Below are 21614 nucleotides of genomic sequence, written 5' to 3' on the forward strand. Positions count from 1 at the left end.
ATCGTGATGGAAGGAGACCTGACTCTAGGTGGTTAACACACAATGTAATATATAGATGATGTATTATAGAATTGTACACTTGAAACCTATGTAATTTTACTAACCAATGTCATCCCAATACATTTAATAATAAAAAAAAAGGTAACACTTGACTTAAGAATCCTGACTACTTATAAGATGAGATAAGAAATGGAATGACAACAGCAGTCTAAAGAAGCAAGAGCAATGCTGGCCATGACAGTGATGGAACAGGTTTTAATGAGCAAGAAAGCATTTAATGTGGTCATAAAAATCATCACCTAACGTTGTTCCTGGAGCCTCAGAGCTATGAATAACAGGTTCAGAGTCTGTGGTAGGAGCTAACCAAAAGCAACAACATAAAAATGAGACAGTTTAAAAACACACAGAAAGTCTTAATTTTTCTTTCAAAACATTAGTTTCAAATAACAACTTTTTAAAATTTTGAATTGACAGGAAGCAAATAATTTCCTTTTGAAGACGCAGTCAACCTGTAGCTAGGAACAATTCATTGCAGAAGGTATTCACAACTTTTGAATTCTGTCATGTATCTTATTATGATCCACATGAGGTTTTCCTAGGTGTTTGATTTTCTGATTCTAATATGGAAGTTAAGGAAAGTCTGTTTAGGAAATATATATGAAAGCAACACGTTGCGCTTCTTGGAAGTTTGAAAAATACCTATATTTATGTAATCATAACTACAATAAATAGATTACATGTTTAAATACAGATAGAGCAATAAATAACCGTGAGTGACTATCTCAATTTTGCTATAAACACATCTTTAAAGAGAGACCAAGAATATCATCCAAGAAGCAAGTTTCTAACCATACCTCACACCTTGATGCTTAGAGAATCTGAAGACTGAACTTCCCATCAGAGGCATTGTTTTGAGACCCTATTGGTACAGGCTACTAGGGCTCATCATTAAACTATGGAATAACACATTTACCCGGTTTGGTCTGAGGTGCTTCAGGACTTGATGTAGTTTTAGGTCTGGGACGTGGATGATGGGATCGTTGTGATGTTTTAGGAGCTGAAGGAAGAAACTTTGGATTATGCTAGTGAAGGTGGTTTTGGAAATAAGGCTCTAGATTTTCTAAAATACATTTCATTGAAATTTAAGGTATATGTTTTTTAAAACTGAAATTTCTTTCCCTTATATTGTTAATATTTTTTATCACTGAAGATTCTTGAGAGAGAAAACTCACACATAAAATTAAGTCAAGGGGTGAAGAGTCTTGTATATCTCTAACTTCATAAAAACGTAGGGACTATAGCCAAACTGCAGGTCAAACAGTCTTAGGTTCGCACTAAGAAATTTAAATATGCTAAGAAATCCATGGTACTATGTCAATTGTTTTGTTTATGTTTAGTTGGTCTAGAGAAGATATAGACATTACTGACTATTTGGAACTCAGCTTTAAATATGGACACTGTTTAGACAGAAGTACATGACAAAACTTCAAATAGGGTTACATGGTAGACAGATATTCTGATCTAAGTCCATGTGTAGTTTTTAAAAATAACAGGTAACTTCTTTAAGAGTCTTCAATACACTTAAGAAGAAGAAAAAGTTAAAAGACAGCAAAGGATGATGAGACAGTCCTTTGAGTAGATGACAATGTGATTATAATGATGATGGAATGGGTTGACAATGAGCAGAAAACTTGATCAGAAACACAGAATACCGTTACCTAATGTTTTTGGAGTCTCCGTTCTAAGAGTGACAGGTTCAAAGTCTGTAGGAAGAACTGGCCAAAAATAATAATATGAGCCAAAGAAATATTAAAAAAATCACTTGAAGACTAATTTCAGAAGTCAATTTTTAAGCTTTAGACCCGAGAGAAAAGAGACACTTATTCTTTGCAGATTTGACCAAATGATGACCAAATACCAATTAATTTCATAAGACAGACATAGCACTGCACTCTGCTAAATATCACTGATGTCAACAAGAAGTTCTCCTGGATGTTTTGATTACCTGACTCTTGCTAATATGAAAGACTGTGATGGGCAAGTTTTTTACAATTTATAACAAAATACTTTTCTTATTCTACTGGAAAAAGCATTCATTAGTCTACTTGTCCTTCTGTACAAGTTGAGATAAATTGTCTACTATTTTTGTGTATTTAAATAATCACAGTACAATAATGAGTTCATATGTTTGAAAGCATAAGGATCAATGCATAATGAATGAACTGTGCTCATCGAAATTTCAAAGTGGTCCTTGATTCAATAAAATTTAAGCAACATTATTTTAAACACTGTCATGAAAGTAGAGTCAGCCTACCCTATCATATAAGCCTATCATTTAAACTTTTAAGACATTTTGAATTTTGATAATTAACTAAAAACATCATTCACTGAAAACATGGTATTTCCACAATTAATGAGACATAAACAGTGAAAATAAGGGATAGATGAAAAATTCATGTTTGAAATGAAGCTTGAAATATTCAGTGCTGTTTAAACAAATGCACATTATCACATGACACAGTTTTGAGCAGCTACATGGCATTTGATGCCCTGAAATTAGTTTATGCTCAGTTCTCTCTAAATTCAACAGATAACTTGACATAGAGCTTAGCATAATATCAAGATAAATATTGTAATGGAATGACAACAGAGGATGTTGAAATAGTTTTAAGAGACAGGAGAATCTGTAGCTACAACAATGGGTAGGAAAAGCACTATTGGAAGGACACACATTCTCATTACCCACGATTTTTGGAACTTCAGTTCTAGGAGTTCCAGGCTCAAGATCTGTTGTAGGAACTGATCAAAAGCAATGAAATAAACATGTGTGAAAAGCCAGCAAATTAAATCTTACCAGTACACTATTGCTTCAATAGGTGTACAACAATTTACTTTTTTTTTTGAAATTAAATACTGTTATTTAAAGATTTGGTCACCCTATAGCCAGGTAAATGTTCTTTTATGAGACAGTCACAGCCTACACAACGGGTATCTCAATGAAGGCAAAACGAGATTCTCCTGGGTGTTGAAGTACCTCATCCCAAGTATTAATAGAAAACTGCTGTAGGAAACATATTTCAACATTTTACCAAATATATATATATATATATATATGTATATGTGTATATATATATATATATATATATATATATATATATATATATACTTATGGAACTGTTCTGGCAATTGTTGGCTTCTTTGTGGAAGTTTTAAGAAAATAGCATGTCTAAATAAGCATGGATACAAAAATAGCTTTTATGTTTGAAAGGAGACATAGCCAATAATAAACCAAAGCGAACCATGTTTAAGGCAAAGGCACTCAACAGATCGGGATAAAGAACATCTGCCCCATGTGGGGCCCAGTATAGCAGTTCTGTGATCGCAAGAATGTGCTATCCTACATAGGTGAGACCCCTGATGCTCCTAGGGTCAGATCCAAACTGCTGAGTCATACATCGAAGGACTTTAATTGCTCTTATGGACCCTTCCAAACAGCACCGTCATCACCACTTAGAAGCAGGACTTCCCTTGTTCCAGAAGCACGTGCCCTCTGGTTGGCTTCTAGATCCCCTTTCTTTCTGCCTTTGTTTATTTCCATGATTTTAAGACCCAACTTCTTTCCAACTCCTTATTCCCATCCATAACAAACTTATCTCTCTCTAAGCTCATAGATGTTTATAGCCCTGCAAAAAACAAGCTCAATTTGCACAGACACACAACTTTGCTTCAATCTTTGAATGTTTCATATGCGGGCAGGTTTTGACTTTGAGTATACTACAGACTGAGAAGTGAAAACAAACTGCCTATTTTTGTGATAGTCTCACAGCTGTTTATGTGGCTATAGTGGCATGGAAAGCACTTAATGCTTGTTTCTTGAATTAAAAGGGCTTGGTCCTATTTAAGACATTTTGTCCTTAAGAGAAGAACAAAATGGAATAAGAAAACACATAATGGAATAAGAAAACATAACTAAAATGCATATTAAAAAAGAAGATCTTTATGCAGAAAGCATAAGGAATTCAGCTGCCACACTGATCTCCCCCGACCATGACTTCCTTTGCTAATCCAACAGTGGAAAGAGCCCCACATCATCTAGTGCCTTCACCCACACAGAGCGCTCACACAGGCTCCCATCATGAGCACCAATCCCGGAGTCTGAAAATCTGCCAGGACTCAGTCTCTTAACCAGAAACCCACATTTACCCAGTTTGGTTTGAGGTGCCTCTGTAGTTGGTGTGGTTTTAGGTTTGGGACGTGGACGACGGGTCCGTTTTGATGTTTTGGGAGCTGAAGAAAGAAAATCTTCAGTTACTACATAGTCTGTAGTTCAGAAGCTATGGATAATATGACATGTATCTCTAGATTTTCTAAAACTTACTAGATTTCCTTTTATTTTAGGAAATGTGTCATTTCAACTTTTTAATTTGTAAACTTTTACCCTTATTATAATAGTATGTCTTTCTTTACAATTGAAATTTCATTGGGGATGAGTCATATATAAAATAATTAATTTAAGAAGTGAAGGATCATTCATAGGACTCATCTATTGAACAAGGGTAAGAATAACTGCTAAAATATTATGGAGGTGGTTAGAGGCACATACAAACTTGTTGACAGCTGACTAAAATTAGACCACATTATTAACTAAAATGTCAATCAAAGAAAAAAAATATCACATAGATAATTAAAAAAAAGTAGACCTTTAGATCCACAAAGACAGTCTCTGACACCGTAATAATCATTAGAGTCAAGGGAATTGCCTTTTAAATCCCGCTTTAACAAAACATTGGCTAAAAAACATACAAGATGAAAAAAACAATGTCAGATGATTACATGTGTAACAGATGACGTAAATTAGGTTCATGCATTGCTCTCTTAAAAACAAGGGGTAGCTTGTTTTAAGAGTCAGAATCTTTAATAATTTTAGGATGAAGAAAATAATGGAGTGACAACAGAGGATGGTAATGTAGCCTTATGAAACAAAAGAACCTGTAGTTTTGGTCGATGGAATGAGTTTAACAATGAGAAAGACAAGCACTTATAGAGGATCACAATTTCTTATTACCTTGTGTTGTCACCCAAGCCTCGGTTATGAATGTAACAGGTTCACAATCTGCAGTAGGAACTGACCAAAAGTATTAAAAATAAACCAAATGATTGTTTTAAATGAAAGAAAAAACTTAAACATTTACTTCAAAATGAATCTTACTATTAGTACAATATAGTTTCAAGAACTATATAGAAACTTTTGAAAACTATTACACTAGAAAAGTAAACAGTTGATTTCCTAAAATTTGGCCCTACCTAAATCAGGTACTTATTTCCTTATTCCTCCATCTTTGATTATCTGATTCTAACTAGTAAGTCAAAGTGGGATGTGTGGTTATTGCTAAGAACTTATCTTTGGAAAGAGACCGAGGCCTCAGTATGCTGAATCAGATAGGGTATACTTCCATTTTAGCCAAAGAAAGAGCATTCCTTCATGTGCAAAGAGCTTGCTGATGTCTAATGGATCAAATCTCAACTGCTCCGTGAGGTGCCTAAGCATTGCCACCACAGGAGTCCATGGACTGATATAGACCCAGAAAATCTCTGACTAATCTCCTTGAAGTCAGACATTCTCTATGCTAGTATTGCAGTTGAACTTTTTCCTCTGGTTAGTCTCTATTTTTATCCACTCAATCTGATTTTATCCCTCCCCATTTTTTCTGTGGTGATTTCAAGGCCCCACTCTTTATCTTTCCCTACTCCAAATATTACTCTTGAGACCCTGCTGGATTAGGCTGCTGAGATTCTAAACCAGGAACACGTTTACCTGGTTTGGACTCAGGTGTTTCAGGGCGTGGAGTGGGTTTTGGTCTGAGATGTGGACGAACCGTCCGTTGTGATGGTTTGGAAGCTAAAGGAAGAAATTCTTGGGTTACTATGTAACTGCATTATCGCTGGTTCTAGAAGCTACTGAAGGTGAAAACATGACTAGATTTTTTACAACTTGTTAAATATTTGCCTTTCTAGTTTGAGATTTTTGTCAAATGTACTCCTTTCATGTCTTCTTTTATCATAGAAGATTCTTTGAAAACAAAAATCACTTTTTAATTAAAGAAATAAAGATTAATAATTATAATCGAAGTCTCATAGGGAGGCTTGATTAAGTAACAAAAATGGTTAAGAACCATAGCTAAATTTTAATGGATAATTAAGGTCAGTAATACCAAATATGAGTTTTATAATTTAATCTTTCAATTTTTGGCACATTTTCTATAAAACGATTAAAATAAGAACACAGTATTACCTAAATAGAAACAAAACAACTAAATACTATGCAAATTAAAAAAAATAGAAATATAGATTGCAACAAATGGATCCTTTTGACTCTTTGATAGCTGTTAATGGTTTTATTTGTCTAGATAAGAGGTAGCGACCCATGATATGTTTTAAAACCAGGTTTCTTACAAACACTGATTAAATAAAACAAAGAATGACATGACACAATTTCAAATAGGTTACATGGCAAATAAATGTTCTAAAGTAGGTTCAGGCCTGACTAATTCTATTAAAAACAGCAGGTAATTTGTTTTAACAGTTTTGATAATTTTAAGAAAAATATAAGTGAATGGCTACAAAGAATGATAATATGCCACATGAAGCAAGATGAAACTCAAGCCTTGTTGAAAACACAGTGTATCATTACCTAATGTTGTTCCTGGGGTCTCTGGTCTAAGAGTGACAGGTTCGAGGACTGTAGGAGAAACTGACCAAAAAATACAGAAACCAAAGAGATTTTAAAATATACAAAAAGTTAAAACATTTAGGTCCAAACAATCTTACTTGTATAACAATCCTTCTTTAGATACAAGAAAAAGAGTAGATGATTGTTCTTTGAAGACCTGGCCAAACTACAGGCAGAGTCAGTCTTAGACTTAGCCTTTGAACTATATTGAGTATCGTAAAGAAATCAACATGAAGTTGTCCTCCGTTTTAACTAATAGATTCTAGCTGATACAGAAAACTCTGCTCTGGAAAATGTTTTTATGCATTTACCAAATGCACACTTAGAAAACAAATTGTCTATAAAAAATCTGATCAACCTGTACTTCTATAGAAGCTGAAAATGAGTACTGCTATGTTTAGGTCAACATGGTTAAATAGACGGTTTTAAGTTTGAAATAGATATGAAAATAAATCACTGAAGTAGACTATGTTGATCTTGCCAAGAAGTCAAGTATGGAACGAGTCCAAGTTCTCTGTCCAAACCACGGCACGTAAGAGAGCAGGGTAAAGATAGTCACTCAGTCTGTAATACTCAGTTGAGCATATGTCTGGCCTAAGCCCAGAAAAAGTAGAAAGACAGGTGATCAGACCTATGCTCCTGAGTCAGGTCCTCTTTTAACTGTCCACATGGACCCTTCCAAATGCAGCATCATCAATAGCCATTTTTTGATTATCTAGATGTAGGACAGTCTGTTTTGCAGACTGGACTGTCTTTATGGCTGACCCACCCTCACCCACTCACATGTCCAGTTCTGTTGGTTTACTTTTCCCTCCACTCATTCAAACCCTATAGTGGGTCCAAGGTCCAAGTCTAACCCACGTTGATCTTTTCCTTTGCAAAGTCAGTATTTACTGTTTGCATCATGCAAACATGTACTCAACTTTACTGTTTTAGAAATAAACAGGTCTCTTGCAGCTGACATATCGTTCATGGTTGCCAATATTGGTCCAGGAATATGCAAGGGACTTACAATTTATTTATTGAACTAAATATGTTGGCTCTGCTAAAAAAGCTTTACGAATTGAATGGAATTTAATAGTAAGAAATATAAATGCATATCAAAGAAGACTCTCACAAAGAAATAATAAGGTATTCGGACACCCACTGTATCTCACATACTCATATTCTCCTTGTCACCTGGGCAAGAAGACAGACTATGCCTCCTGATGTCACATTTAGAGAAAATAAGAGCTTGGACTGTTTGGGTCCCCACGAGAATACTAGCGCTCATCCTTACACCAAGGAATCACACATTTACCCAGTTTGGTCTGAGGTACTTGAGGGCTTGGTGTGGTTTTAGGTCTGGGACGTGGACGACGGGGTCTTTTTGATGCTTTGGGAGCTGAAGAAAAAAAAAAGCCTGGTGTTACTCTAGGTCTTATGGCTCTTGATACTAAGGAAAGGTTTTTCTAAAACCTGTTAGATTTCCTAAAGTTCCAGGAAATTGTTAGTAGTTTACAATTTTTACTCATTTTATGCCAATGTGTCTTCTTTTTAGCATTGAGGGTACTATGGGGGCAAACTCATATATATAGTGAAGTCACTCATTCAAGTAATGAAGAGCAGCACTTGTAATCAGATACTCATAGAACTTTCTCACTGGGAAAAATGATTGGGAAGTAGTACTCAACTGTGGTGCAAGGGGTAAGGAAGTTAGTCATACCAAGGAAGATCCAGTAATTTACATTTTCCGATTTGGGTAATCCCTTATTTTCAAATAGTAACAAAACACGTCACTATTTAAAGCACCAACAAAGAAACAACATAACATGCAAATAGTTTTTTAAAAATCTAGAAACTTAGATGTGCAAAGGAAAGTAAGAGCAGCTATTATTGTAGGTCAGCCTAGATAAGAAATAGATCCCAATTTGTTTTAAACTCAGCTTAAACACAGAACACTGGTCAACGAAGCACAAGATAATGCGACAATGTCAAATGCACCAGACAAGTAAACGTTTTGAACTAAGCTCATGCCTGCTCTCTTAAAAACAACTGGACACTTGTTTTTAAGAGGCGTCAGTACTCCTAGATGAAGGAAGTGATCGAATAGCAATGGATGATAATAGTGGCTGTCTCATAAAAAAAAAAAAGCCATGTTAAGGGAATGTAGACTGAATGGACTATACAATAAGCAGCAAAAGTACTCGGCGAATGGCACAGAGTCATTACCTAATGTCGTCCCAGAGGTCTCAGTTGTAAAAGTAACAGGTTCAAGGTCTGTAACACGTTCAAGGTCTGTAATAGGAACCGAAGTAATAAAATAAAAGTGCTTTTGTTTTTTTAAAGTATCATGAGCTATAACATTCAATTCAAAATGAATCTTGCCAGTGTACTATGGCCTCTGGAATAATTTTTCTTTTTTTAAAATTTTTGTATGAAGGGAGTTCTGCACTGAGTTGTATCTCCCTAGATCTCATGTTGAAGCCCTAACTTCCAATGTTAAGATTGGAAGAGTCAATTAAGATTAAAAGTGGTGGTAAGCCTGGGGCCCTAACCCACCCTTATAAGAAGAGGGAGGAGAGGAGGGACGCTTGTGCAGAGAAATGCTATGTGAGGACAGAGCAAGACGGCAGCCATCTGCAAGCCAAGGAGAAAGTCCTCAGGAGCAATTAAGCCTGCTGGCACCTTGGTCTTAGGCTGCCAGCCTGCAGAGTTGTAAGAAAGAGACTGTGTTGTTAAAGCCACCCAGTCAGTGCTAGATTATCATGGCTGCTCTAGTAAACCAATAGAAAGGGAATTCAATTGTTTTGTCCAGATTTGGCCAAACTGTAGTTAGGGACTTTTTCATCTCATAACACAGTCATTACTTTTGGTCTCTGTTTAGCTCCTGTCAACTATCAGTAGATGGAAAACTTTATCCAGTATGGAAGGAAGAGATTCCTAATGCTCATGAGAACAATATCAGCCTCCTTAACTTCCCATGGTGATATCCAAATGCAGAATCACCAATACAAATGTTTTGACTGACACTTAGAAGAAGCAGGCTCTGCCTCCTCTGGTTACTTTACACATATCTTATTTTTCATCTTTGTTCTCTCTTACCTCTCCACCTGTGTAAATTCTCATGTGATGTCAAGGCTCAGACTTCGTCCCTGCTCTACTAAAGCCCAAATATATATTTTTTACTTCTTTAAGACCTTATATAATGAGTCTAACACTTAATATTTATGTACCCAAGAGAAATCCTGAATTTGCAAAATTCTCATTCTCTAGATTTTTCATGCAGGAAAAGTTTTTGTGCTCAACTAGTCTGCAGACTGAAAAGTAAACTTGTTTCCTACTACTCAGAGTCAGAACAAAGAATATGCCTCTTCCAAACATGACCTCCTTGCCAACCCTGAAGGGAGAAGGACTCCTCATGATTGCCTCACTAGGGAATATGTCGGTTCACATTCTCAACCAATGACAGGTTCCCAGGCTCCTTAAACCAAGGACACTATCTGGTGTAGTATCAACTGCATCTGGTCATGGAATGGTTTTACGTTTGTTTTGTGAATGATATGTCCATTGGGATGTTTTTGGAGGTGGAAAAAGATAACTTTTAGTTACTTCGAAGTTTATGGCTCTGAAAATTATAGGGTTAAAAAATATCTTCTTTAAGTTTTCCAAAGCTTGATAGATTTTCTTGAGTTTCAGGAAATGTATCTTTCTAGTGTGAAAAATTAGCCCCTACTATGCTACTGTATCTTTTGTTATTGAATATATTTGAGGGGGACACAATTGACATAAAAATGGAGTTATGAATTCAGAGAGTCAAGATTGGTATTTTTATCACATTATCCTAGAGTTCCCTGACTGCATTAAAAAGGTTAAGAGTCATTTCTAAATAGAAGTGGTGAGTAAAGGGAAGTCAAATTAATCTTAAGGATGGGACTTGTTATTTAAACTTATTGGCCTGATTCACATTATCTGTTACACAATACACTAAAATCATATTACCCAAATGTTAACAAAACAACAACAAAAAACAGGCAGATTAAAAACAGTTGGATGTACAAAGAATGTATAAAGACCTCCCCCCCCCATTAGAGCCTGGTTAGCATAGATCAAGCACTTGCATAGAAACATGAAATTTACCTACACAGAGAACTCTGGTTAATCCAAAAAGATGAGTTGGCATGAAAAAATTTTAATATAAGTTATAGGACAGCAAACTATCCCAAACTAGATTTAGGCATGGCTCTCTTAGGAACAAGAGGTAACTTGTTGCATGCATATTCAATTCATAAGGTGAAGAATGTAATTGAATGTTGATAGAGTAGAATGGGTTTGACGGTGAGCAAAAACAGCACTTGCTGAAGGTCAGAAAGGGACTTTACCAAATATGGTCCCCGCAGCCTCTTTTATAGGAGTAACTGGTTGAAGGACTATAGCAGGAACTGACCAAATATAACAATAAAAAAAAAAGATGAAATGTTAAATACTTATATAATTTCAGAACATTCACTTCAGAAAAGGTTGTATAAAAGTAATAATGTGCCTAGAGTATAAAACAAACACTACTAAACCTCTGAGCTGAGGGATATGGTATCTTTGCACTCGGGTACCAATTTATCACTTGGTAGTGACTATCTTTGTACTCAGATAACTATCCCTGTGAATTTCCCCTGAAGTTTCTCATCCTTTGGAGATCCTAGTCTAAGTAATGTACCAAAGTAGACCATACACATCTTGCTAAAAACTCACCACAGGGATACTTAAGAGAGCAAAATAAGTAAGATTCAGTCTGATTCAATCTGAGGTACAGCAGGGTATCACTCTGTCCAGTGCTCAGGGGACGCCTGACCATATATGGATACTGATGATTCTTACATGAAATCCAAATCTCTAAGTTCGACATTCAAAATCCCTTTGAACTGGTGAACTATGGGCCCAATTAGATGCAGCAACCTCAATGAAATACTCTGTTCGACACTTAGAAGCCTGGCAGCATCCATTGGTCACAGAAGCCTTTTTCTTGTCTGACTGGCCTCCACACATATCCTTCCTTTCTGTACTTCTCTACCTCTTTTCCTCCACAAACTATGGTCCGTAGGCCAAATCATGTCCATGGCTTGTTTGCAAATAGCCCATGAAAGCCAAGAATGATCTTTCTTTTCTATTTTAAGTGGATGTAAAAAAAGAGAAGGATAAAAAGAGAAAAATATACAACAGAAACTATATGGGCCACAAAGTCCCTAAGTATTTACTATATAGAAAATGTTTCCGCACTCCAGCCCTAGATCCGTACTATGACTTACACAACTTTTATAGTTTCCAAGAAATAATTTCCTATTTGCCCAAATATACGTTTGTTCTGCAGTTGTTCCAGTCCACCATACACAGTCAATATTTAAAGGATGAGTAGAATCAAATAAGAAGTCAATTAAACTGATATTTAGGGAGAAGATTCCAATTTGCAAAGTATAAGGAATTTGGCTACCACCTAAGATATCTCCAACCATGTTTTCATGCCTACTCTGGAGTGCAAGCAGCCACTGACACTGACTTGTCCCTTCACTTTCTGTGGACCCCACTGTGTTGGGCTGCCAGGATTCCTTATCCAGGCTCTACACATTTACCCAGTTCAGTCTGAGGTGCTTCAGGACTTGGTGTGGTTTTAGGTTTGGGACGTGGACGACGAGTTCGTTCAGGCACTTTGGGAGCTAAAGGAAGAAAACCTCTGGTTAATAGAGTGTTTTTAGTTTCAGAAACTGTGGAGAGGATTATACTGGTTATACTTGGCTCTCTTAAAAAATGAATGAGTTGTTTTAATATTCTTCAATAACATATTAAGAAGTAATTGAATGACAACAGAGGATGACACAGAAGACCCATGAAGTGGAGAAGCTGTGGTTATGACGGTGATGAAATGGGTTTGAAATGGGCAGAAAAAGCAGATGCTGATGAACATAATGTGTCATTACCTAGTGTCTTCCCTGGAGCCTCGGTTCTAAGAATAACTGGTTCAAAGACTGTGGCAGGAACTGATCAAAAGTAATAAAAGAAACCAAAGAGATTTTTGTGAATGCATGAAATGCCAGAAAATTCATCCTGTCAGTAAAAATAAGGTTTCTAATGCTTCTAAGGAAGAGGGGAGAAGGGGAGGGAAAAGATGGATTACACAAAGGCTTTAACACCAAAAGGCAGGAATTATAGGGGTGGGAGACGGAGGGGGATGGGGAGTAGGGGGACACCCTAGGGTCTACCTACCACACACACAATAGAAAGCCAAAGGAAGCTGAGACTAAACTCACTAAGAGACTATGTCCTTAGTGAAAACAGGGACAGTTAATACAGTAAGGTGAGGAACAACCTCTCAGTTTGCAGTATCATATCAGACTAGGCATCTTCAGTTCTAAGAGAAGAGAAAGGATGTGCTGGTGCAGAAAAGAATCACTGGAGCAAATTTAAGCTCCTGAGTAGACATCCCAGACTCCCTTTTAATTCATCCTGTGAACCCAGTTAACAAGAGAGCATCAACAAGCCATCCTCTGTCTGGGATGCCAGCTTCAACACATTCCCTGTTTGTCAGCCTTTGGTTCCCTCATCTCTCCACTCATCCAAATTCTGTATTGATTTCTTTTGAATTATCCTGGATGTTTTCCTGCTCCAAATATTTACCATACTCCTGGCATATATCATTTGTACCATTTGAGAACTTATTTTACATTCATATAAACATGCTTCTGTATTTTGTTTTCTATTTGTTTATGCAGGGACAGTTTACAACTATAGTACAATCCAATTGGGAAATAACACATACTTCCTACTTCTGATGTATCTCACAGCTGCTAATGTGGTTATGGAGATTCAGAAGGGATTAATAAAAGTAGCCGATTTAAATTGATTCTGTAGGCTCAATACTGAGTAAGCTTTATCTTTAAGACATGAATGGAATCAAATAATAAGTAAATGAAATGATCATTGATGAAGAAGATTCCCACACAAGCAGCATGAGATACTCAGACATCTCATGTTCTCCTAAATAGTACCATGTTTCCCTAAAAATAAGACCTAGCCAGACAATCGGCTCTAATACATCTTTTGAAGTTAATATAAGACTGGGTCTTATTTTACTGTAAGTAAAATACACTTATTTCTTATAGTAAAATAAGACCCGGTATAATATAATAATATAATATAATATGATATATGATATGATATGATATGATATAAAATATAATATAATAATGCCGGTTCTTATATTAATTTTTGCTCCAAAAGACGCATTAGAGCTAATTGTCCAGCTAGGTCTTATTTTCAGGGGAACAGGGTAGCTTTTACTCTTAAGCGATATACAGGGCATGTATTATACCATTTATTGCATAAAATTTAGGGTCTCAACTGGGGTAGACTGCTTGGATTCCTTAAGCCAGAAACTGCGTATTTACCCAGTGTGGTCTGAGGTACTTCCGGATGGAGTGTGGTTTTAGATTTGGGATGTAGACGACGAGGTCTCTTTGTTGTTGGAGCTGAAGGAAGAAAATTTAGTATTAATATAGTGTTGATGGCTCCATAAACTGAATGGGATGATATAACATGGCTCTACTTTTTCTAACACTTGTCAGAGTTTCTTTGAGTGGTGAGAACTTTGTTACTTTTGTTTGACATTTTCTCCCTTAGTATATTAATATGTTTTCTTGATAATTAAGAGTTCTCTAGAGATTAAAACTATGTTGAAGAAACGAAGATGGGAAACTATGGATTTCTTGAAAGTGTCCCTAATCCGAAACTGGTTACAAATCACTGCTAAACAATGATGATGTGAGGGAAGTTCAAACCACCCTATAGTATGCACTTACAATTTAAAACGACTAGGCTTGAGCAAATTTTCCACTTGGTTATTTCCTAAAATACAGTATACAAAATTCGCTGAAACATCAACAAAGTAAAAAAGTTATGTAGAACTTGAAATATAGAAAGTGAGATGCTTAATGAAACTTCATGGTCTCATAATTGATATGGTATTGGTGGTCTAAGTAAGGGATATATAATCAAATTTGGACCTCAGCTCTAACAAACAACACTGTTTAAACAGGGACTCAGCTCAAGGTGATGCAATTTCAAGGTGGGATATGGAACAGATTCTTGAATTAAGTCCAGACATATTTGTATTAGAAAGAAAGCCTTTTATATTTTCAGATGAATACTGTAATAGGATAACAAATTATGACATCATCATCTACATAGCACCATAGATAAGTTGACAATGAATAAAAAAAAGCACTTTCTGAAGGACATAAAGAATCATTACCTAAAGATGTCCCAGGAGTAATAGGTTCAACGTCTGTAGCAAGAAATGATCAAAAGTAATTAAAACGAGAAATGTTAAACACATTTGAAAAGTCACCACACTATCCTAAAAATGAACTTTACCAGTTCATTTTTAGCATTGATTCTACAGCCAAAAAGCAAAATTTTTAAAGTTCTGAGGTGATAGTACAAAGACATTTGTTCTCATGAAATGGTTATATCCTTAGTATTTCCACATGGCTAGCAGTAAGTTTTGCTTGTTTTTGTATTAATCTGATAACACAATAGAAAATCTTGCTTAGAAAAATCTTTAAGCATCTGTCTAACAACATTATGGCTGACAATTATGAGAAAAGAATGTGAAAGAAACTATATATGAGAAAAATATAGTTTATAATGCTATATGTTGGAAAACAAAGCCCTAGTTTATGATAGATGTAATAGTTGAAATACTTAAGGAGATATCGTCATGAATAACCAAAATTGACAATGCTCTTATTTGTTGAGAGTCCACTTTGGTAAAAGACCAAGAGCTTTGTCCAAACAAAGGCTTATAAAACAGCAAGATACAGAGGGTTCTTTAATCTGAGAAACTTGTCAGTGCATTTTTTGTTGCTGTTGTTATCAGGACAAAGAAGGCCTGATGCTGGGAGGATAGGAAGCTATGCTCTAGTCAATTTGCTCAAATCCAATCACTGAAGTCAGGCATTGAAATTCATCTTCATGGACCCATCTAATAGTAACATAGCTGACTGAAAATTTTGAACTCCAGCTAAATGAACACTGCTTTTCTCCTTTCTTACAATCAGGTTGCACTTCTAATCTTTATCCTTCTGCCACCACCAATACATATGGCACCTTCCTGCCTCTGTTTATGCAATTCCTGCCCATCTCTCCAACAAATCTACAAACTACAAATTTCAAAGTTCACATTATACATATCAGCCCATTGATCTTTTATTTCTCTAAGAATTAACTATGTGTCTGACAGTAGGCAAAACTCAACAAATATGTTGCTTTGGCCCATATTTCTTTATACCTATTTATGAATAGTTTCACACAGGAACAGCTCCCTTCTTCAATCAGGCTAAGTCATTTGTTATTTCTAAACTATTCCTCACAGATACTAATGTGGCACTTAATAAAATGTGTGACTAAATGATCTAAATATGCTAGTTAGATTATTCAACTAGATAAGGTTCTGCTGAGCCAGAATCAAAGAGAAAAACGTAATTCAATGGTCAGAGAAGGAAATAAAAAGACAGGTACCAAGAAGATACTAAGCTGCGTGAGGAAGTCACAGGTATTGATTAGAGCATTTGTGACTTGTGTCTTCACCCTCAAGGGTCACAGGGGTTATTAGGTGGCAAGTTAAATTGCCACCCCAGTATCACATCCGACAGGGTTCCACAGGCACCCCATATTTACCTAGTTCGGTCTGAGGTGCTTCGGGGCTTGGCGTGGATTTATGTTTGGGATGTTTTGGACGTTTGGGACGTGGACGACGTGTTCTTGGTCGCTGTGATGTTTTTGAAGCTGAAGAAAGGAAACTGGTTAATGCCATCTTATGACTCCAGAAACTAAAAAAAAAAAGGATTACACTTGGCTCTACGTTTTCTAAAATTTTGCTAGATTTTCTTGAGTCTTGAGAAATTTATCTCTTCTATTTGAACTTTTGTCATCTATACGCAAAAAACATTTTTTGGGGGGTGTAATGACAGTTCTTTGAGAAAGCCTATATAACATTATTTGAATAATCTGAAAAACATTATTATTAATATTGATGGTGTCAGAGTTTCAAAGATGATTCTGACCCAAGGGAAGTCAGAAGCACATCATGTCCATGTCACATTACAGATGGACCCAAGTTCGCCTGCTTTGGGGAGACTGTACTTAGAAATTACTTCACTTAGGCATACATTCCACTAAACATTATTAGGATAAGCACGGTTCATTTCTTAAAATCCTTGGTAGACAATAAAAATACCCTGCATATCTCAAAGTGACTTTCTATTGATGTCCAGAGAATTGTAAATGATGGTTATGGGGCAGACGCTCCTAATTATATTTGAAATTCAGTTTTACCCCACAGCACGGAGCAGAAGCACAGGCTCTGTAAAGCATCAAGAAAGCTGGATAATATGGGAGATAGACGCTCTACACTAGCTGCAAGTAGGCTTATATTATAACCAACTAAATTGTTTTAGACATCTTCAATACATTCAAAGTGAAGAATTTAGTTAAGTGATGAGAGGATGATGAGAAACTTAGGAAAGAGAAAAGCCTTTGACCAAGATAGTAATGGAGTAGACTGGACAATGAGCAGAAAACGCACTTGTTTAAAGACATAAAAGGTCATTACCTAATGTTGCCGGGGGAGCCTCAGTTCTCAGAATTACAGGTTCAATATCTGTGGCAGGAACTGACCAAAAGTAATACAATAAGCAGAAACATAGGAAAAGAAAACACTATCTTGAAAATGTTTAAAAATCACTTTTGAACTCTAGAAAAATAGTATTTGTTCTGTAATAACTGCACTCTAGTATCCATTTATCTCACAAAATAGCCATACCCTTTGCACTCCATATCCCTATGGGGCCAATGAAAAGCTTTTTGTCCTGTGTTGAATTATCTGATTTCAACTATATTGGAAGCTTGGCTCCAAAAAATTTTCTTAGCTATCTGATATGTATTTTAAATTACTCTGGGGCGGCCAGATGGCTCAGTTGGTTAGAGCGCAGGCTCCCAACAACACGGTTGCCACTTCAATTCCTGGCATGGGATAGTGGGCTGTGCCCCCTGCAACTGAGACTGAAAACGGCAACTGAACTTGGAGCTGAGCTGCGCCCTGCATAACTAGATTGAAAGACAATGACTTGGAGCTGATGGGCCCTGGAAAAAAACACTGTTCCCCAATAAAAAATTAAAAAAATAAATAAATAATAAATAAATAATAAATAAATAAATTAGTCTGAAAAATTATTATGAAAGCTTTGTTAGTATTTGAAAAGCTTTTTCCATCATTACTATTTGTTTTGAGGAATGCTGGTGGTGCGATGGGAGAAGCAAACAGAGAAACATTAATCAAGAAGGAAGACATCCATCATTGCCTATGTTATGGAGGGAGCTTCAGTCTCAAATACAATGGGCTCAAAGACAGCACCATAAAAAATAAACAGATATAAATAATAAAAACAAGGAAGTCTAAACTTTTAGGAGCTCACTGATGCTTTTAGGAGCTTCACAGGATACAGAACCTAGTTTATTCTGAATTGATATAAATTTCCTTCTTGATAGGCTTATTTATCATCAAAGGTGCTCTCTTAGTAAATTAGAACTTTATAGTAACTGGAAGCTTTGGAGAAAATTTCAGTTGCATAGTTAAATTTTCAGAACTGTTATGTAAATATCGTCTTATTTGGTAGGAAATCACTCAGTAAATAGTTACAGTTTGATGCCAATAAGGTATTTTAGAGGATGTTAATCTTTGATTGTGTGCTTATAAAGAACAATGTTAGCCCCTGAGTGCTGCCGAGTGGTGGCAGCTAAAATCATTTAAAAAAATGTTCCAGGTAGAGAAAAACCAGGCTTCTATTCATTATAAACCCTAATTCAGAAAACAAAGCCTAAAAAATCTTTAAGAAAATGAAATCTGTCAGACTAGCACATGTAAAATTTACTAATTTTCCACACCTTGATTTGTTCATTCAACACTTAAAACATCAGTGTGACTACTTTGAGAAGACAATGAACAAAATCATGGTAATTGGATTTCTGTGCTTTATATGATATAACAAATTATAACAATTTCGAAAAAAAATTCTTAAACTAAAGCACTGGAAATTATGTTTACCGGATTTAGTTGGTGGCATATCTGGTTTTACTGGGGTTTAGGAAATAATTGTTTTGGTGGTTTTGAATCTGAAGAAAAATAGGTGCTATAATTAGTGTCACAGCAGAGCTGTGAATGTCAAGATTAATGTTACTTACACATGGTTTCCTAGTCATAGATCAAGGGACTGAAAGTAGTGAGTACCAGGCTGGATTTGAGGTGCATTTAGTCTATGGGTGGTTTTAAGTCTTTTGGGTGGTTTTGATGCTAAAGAAAAAGGTATGAAAATTAGCATAATGGTCATGGCTGTAACTGTCAGAATTAAGAATACTTATTCTTGAATAAAGCTATTATATAAATTCAGTGAATATACTCGTACAACAAAATTAACTCCTGGGGTATGGAAAGAGTGGGAAATATGTCCATTTCTACTTATTTTTCCAGAAGGAAAAATCTTTAGGAAATGCTCAAAATGTGTCTTTGAGCAAAACGAATGAGAACTATAATAAAGCTACATGAGTAATTTTAAAAGTGACAAGTATAATAGTTCTAGTTCTTAATGGATAATTTTTTTCAGTATAAAAATAATAAGGCAGAGATTTGAAACTCGCTTAGCAGGAGACCTGAAAAATAATCCATAACACTTGAAATTATATATGTTACGTGGCTACTGGTTTCTGGAATTTTCTAAAGTAAAGCAGTGATCGATTTATTGTGAATGCTGAGAACTTATAATGAAATAATTATAATCAAACAGCCTTAGTCCTAAAACTAATAAAACCAGCTTATGACTTTTACTGTTCTCAAATTCAAAGACCATACTATTTTTTTTTATATTGGATCCTCAACCTAAAGAACAGTATTTGCACTTCTAAGTATCAAGATACACTCAAAAATATTCTTCAAAGAAACAGAAAAGCTGAAGTAGCCATTATTTCATGCAGTTTTTTTAAAAGGGAGAACGTCGTACAAGTGAATGAGTAAAGCGTTGAAATGATAATCATGGCATGGAATGAAGTTTTGTGGTTTGTCAAGTCCGGGATGATCACAGAAGTCCCTGTCTGCAAAAGAGTAGATGGTTTTGTCAACATGAAGACACATGTTATGGAAAAGCCAGAGGGTTTGTGGAGAACCAGGAAGTGTGTCCAAGACCACAGACCTTCCTTAAATAAGCACAGAGGATTCTTCTTGAAGTCTCTTATCTTTAGGCTCTTCTGACCCAGATAGGAAATGAGAATGGAAGCATGGAATGAAACTGCGGTGGTAAGGTAGAAGTGTAATCATGCCTGGGTGGAGACTAGGAAAAAGCAAAAGTCACAACGTGAAAGCATTTGGAGGAGAGCAAAATTACCGATTGTGGGTACCAAAAGCTCCGGCTGTACTGTAGCAGGTTCCAGAGCTATAGAAGCAAAAAACCAAAAAAACTATTATCAAGAAGCAGCATCTTGAGAAAGAAAATATTACTCCTCAATCTGTCCTTTACCTGAATTTTGTAAATGTGATTTTCCCTTTCATTTTTCCCATTTACCCCTCTTTCTATTGCTTTCCTACAACTCATCTGCTAGGAATATGCATCCTATGTAAGACTTTTTGGGGTGCCCTACTTTAATAACCCAGTTAGTGGGTCAGCTTACTGCTGTGTATACCTGCAAATAAAATTATAAATATATATTCATGTAACATGAATATAGAAAGTATAGAGGCTTAAATATAAAAATCAACTATGTTGATTCCTAAAGTCCAGTGATTTAGGTAGTAGGTGGCTACTATATCAGAAGCTATCACATTCCACTTTCTATGTTAATTGGAACCCTGAACATCACATTTACCAGGTTTGGACTTGGACACATCTGGACTAGGAGAGGTTTTAGGGCGGGGGCGACGACCTGGTCGTTTGGTCTTTGATGGAGCTGAAGAAAGAAAATTAGCTAGTTAATACAGAAGTGGTAGCATGACAAACTGACAATCAATACCACATGTACCTTAGAAGCATATTTAAGCCATGTCATTTATTTTGGACATGTACCCTTCTGATTTTCAACTTTCTATCATTGTTTATCCAGTGAAGTAAGGACTTCAATATTTTCTTTTGTCAAAGATTTATAAACAGTTACTGTCCAAAGATCCCCATTCTTCCATTTTGAGATGAAAAACCCAGAACTCTGTGTAGCTTAGAAAAGAGAGTCTCATAAAAATTTTGAAGGTGTATGTTCAATAGGAACATGAAAACAATTACTTTTAAAAAGCCACTAGAGGTAAAAACTTAAATTTATTTGGCCTAAGATATGAAAGCAAAAGTTTTTCACTTAGCATTAAAAATATGCAAATCAATGAGATGTATTAAAAGGCTTTGAATTCAGAAATTATTTCAGGGATTATAACTTTTTAAAAAATGAGACATAGTTTATAAAATTATAGGATTTAAAGTTTTTCTCTGGAAGAACAGAGAATACACACACACACACACAAATGGACATTAATGAATTACTCCATTAATGTAAGCCTGTTAATCAAGATACCAGCAGTCAGATAAAGAGGAAACAAAGGTCATTCACTCAATAACTGCATTACCTAATGTTGTTGTTGAAGGTTTGGTTCCCAGTGTTCCAGGTTCTACGACTGCATGAAAAATCATCAAGAAGGAATCAAAATCAAAGGAAAAATGATTAAATCTATTTAAATATGAAAAATGCTTAATTTTTAATTACTAAGTTGAACAAATATAAATGGTGAAACTTTTATCCACATAAGAAATTCCTTTTTTATTTAAGTAGA

The 21614-nt window shown here is 35.7% G+C and overlaps 1 protein-coding gene across 1 annotated transcript in view; it reads right to left on the reverse strand.

The window, feature by feature from the left end:
• The window catches only part of ABI3BP (ABI family member 3 binding protein), a 244157-nt gene that overhangs the window by 75099 nt on the left and 147444 nt on the right, over nt 1-21614 (reverse strand). The window contains exons 22-41 of the mRNA XM_081073688.1: nt 21411-21458; nt 20669-20749; nt 20191-20238; nt 17370-17429; nt 16436-16543; nt 15009-15041; nt 14146-14226; nt 12679-12738; nt 12334-12417; nt 11092-11151; nt 8942-9007; nt 8031-8114; nt 6692-6751; nt 5816-5899; nt 5066-5125; nt 4204-4287; nt 2743-2799; nt 1719-1775; nt 974-1057; nt 300-359 (exon numbers count right to left, since the gene is read on the reverse strand). Of these exons, the coding sequence (XP_080929814.1) occupies nt 300-359; nt 974-1057; nt 1719-1775; nt 2743-2799; nt 4204-4287; nt 5066-5125; nt 5816-5899; nt 6692-6751; nt 8031-8114; nt 8942-9007; nt 11092-11151; nt 12334-12417; nt 12679-12738; nt 14146-14226; nt 15009-15041; nt 16436-16543; nt 17370-17429; nt 20191-20238; nt 20669-20749; nt 21411-21458 (1359 nt within the window). The remainder of the gene's footprint in view (nt 1-299; nt 360-973; nt 1058-1718; nt 1776-2742; nt 2800-4203; nt 4288-5065; nt 5126-5815; nt 5900-6691; nt 6752-8030; nt 8115-8941; nt 9008-11091; nt 11152-12333; nt 12418-12678; nt 12739-14145; nt 14227-15008; nt 15042-16435; nt 16544-17369; nt 17430-20190; nt 20239-20668; nt 20750-21410; nt 21459-21614) is intronic.

This window comes from Rhinolophus hipposideros (assembly GCF_964194185.1).
Source record: "Rhinolophus hipposideros genome assembly, chromosome: 2".
Classification (NCBI taxonomy): domain Eukaryota; kingdom Metazoa; phylum Chordata; class Mammalia; order Chiroptera; family Rhinolophidae; genus Rhinolophus; species Rhinolophus hipposideros.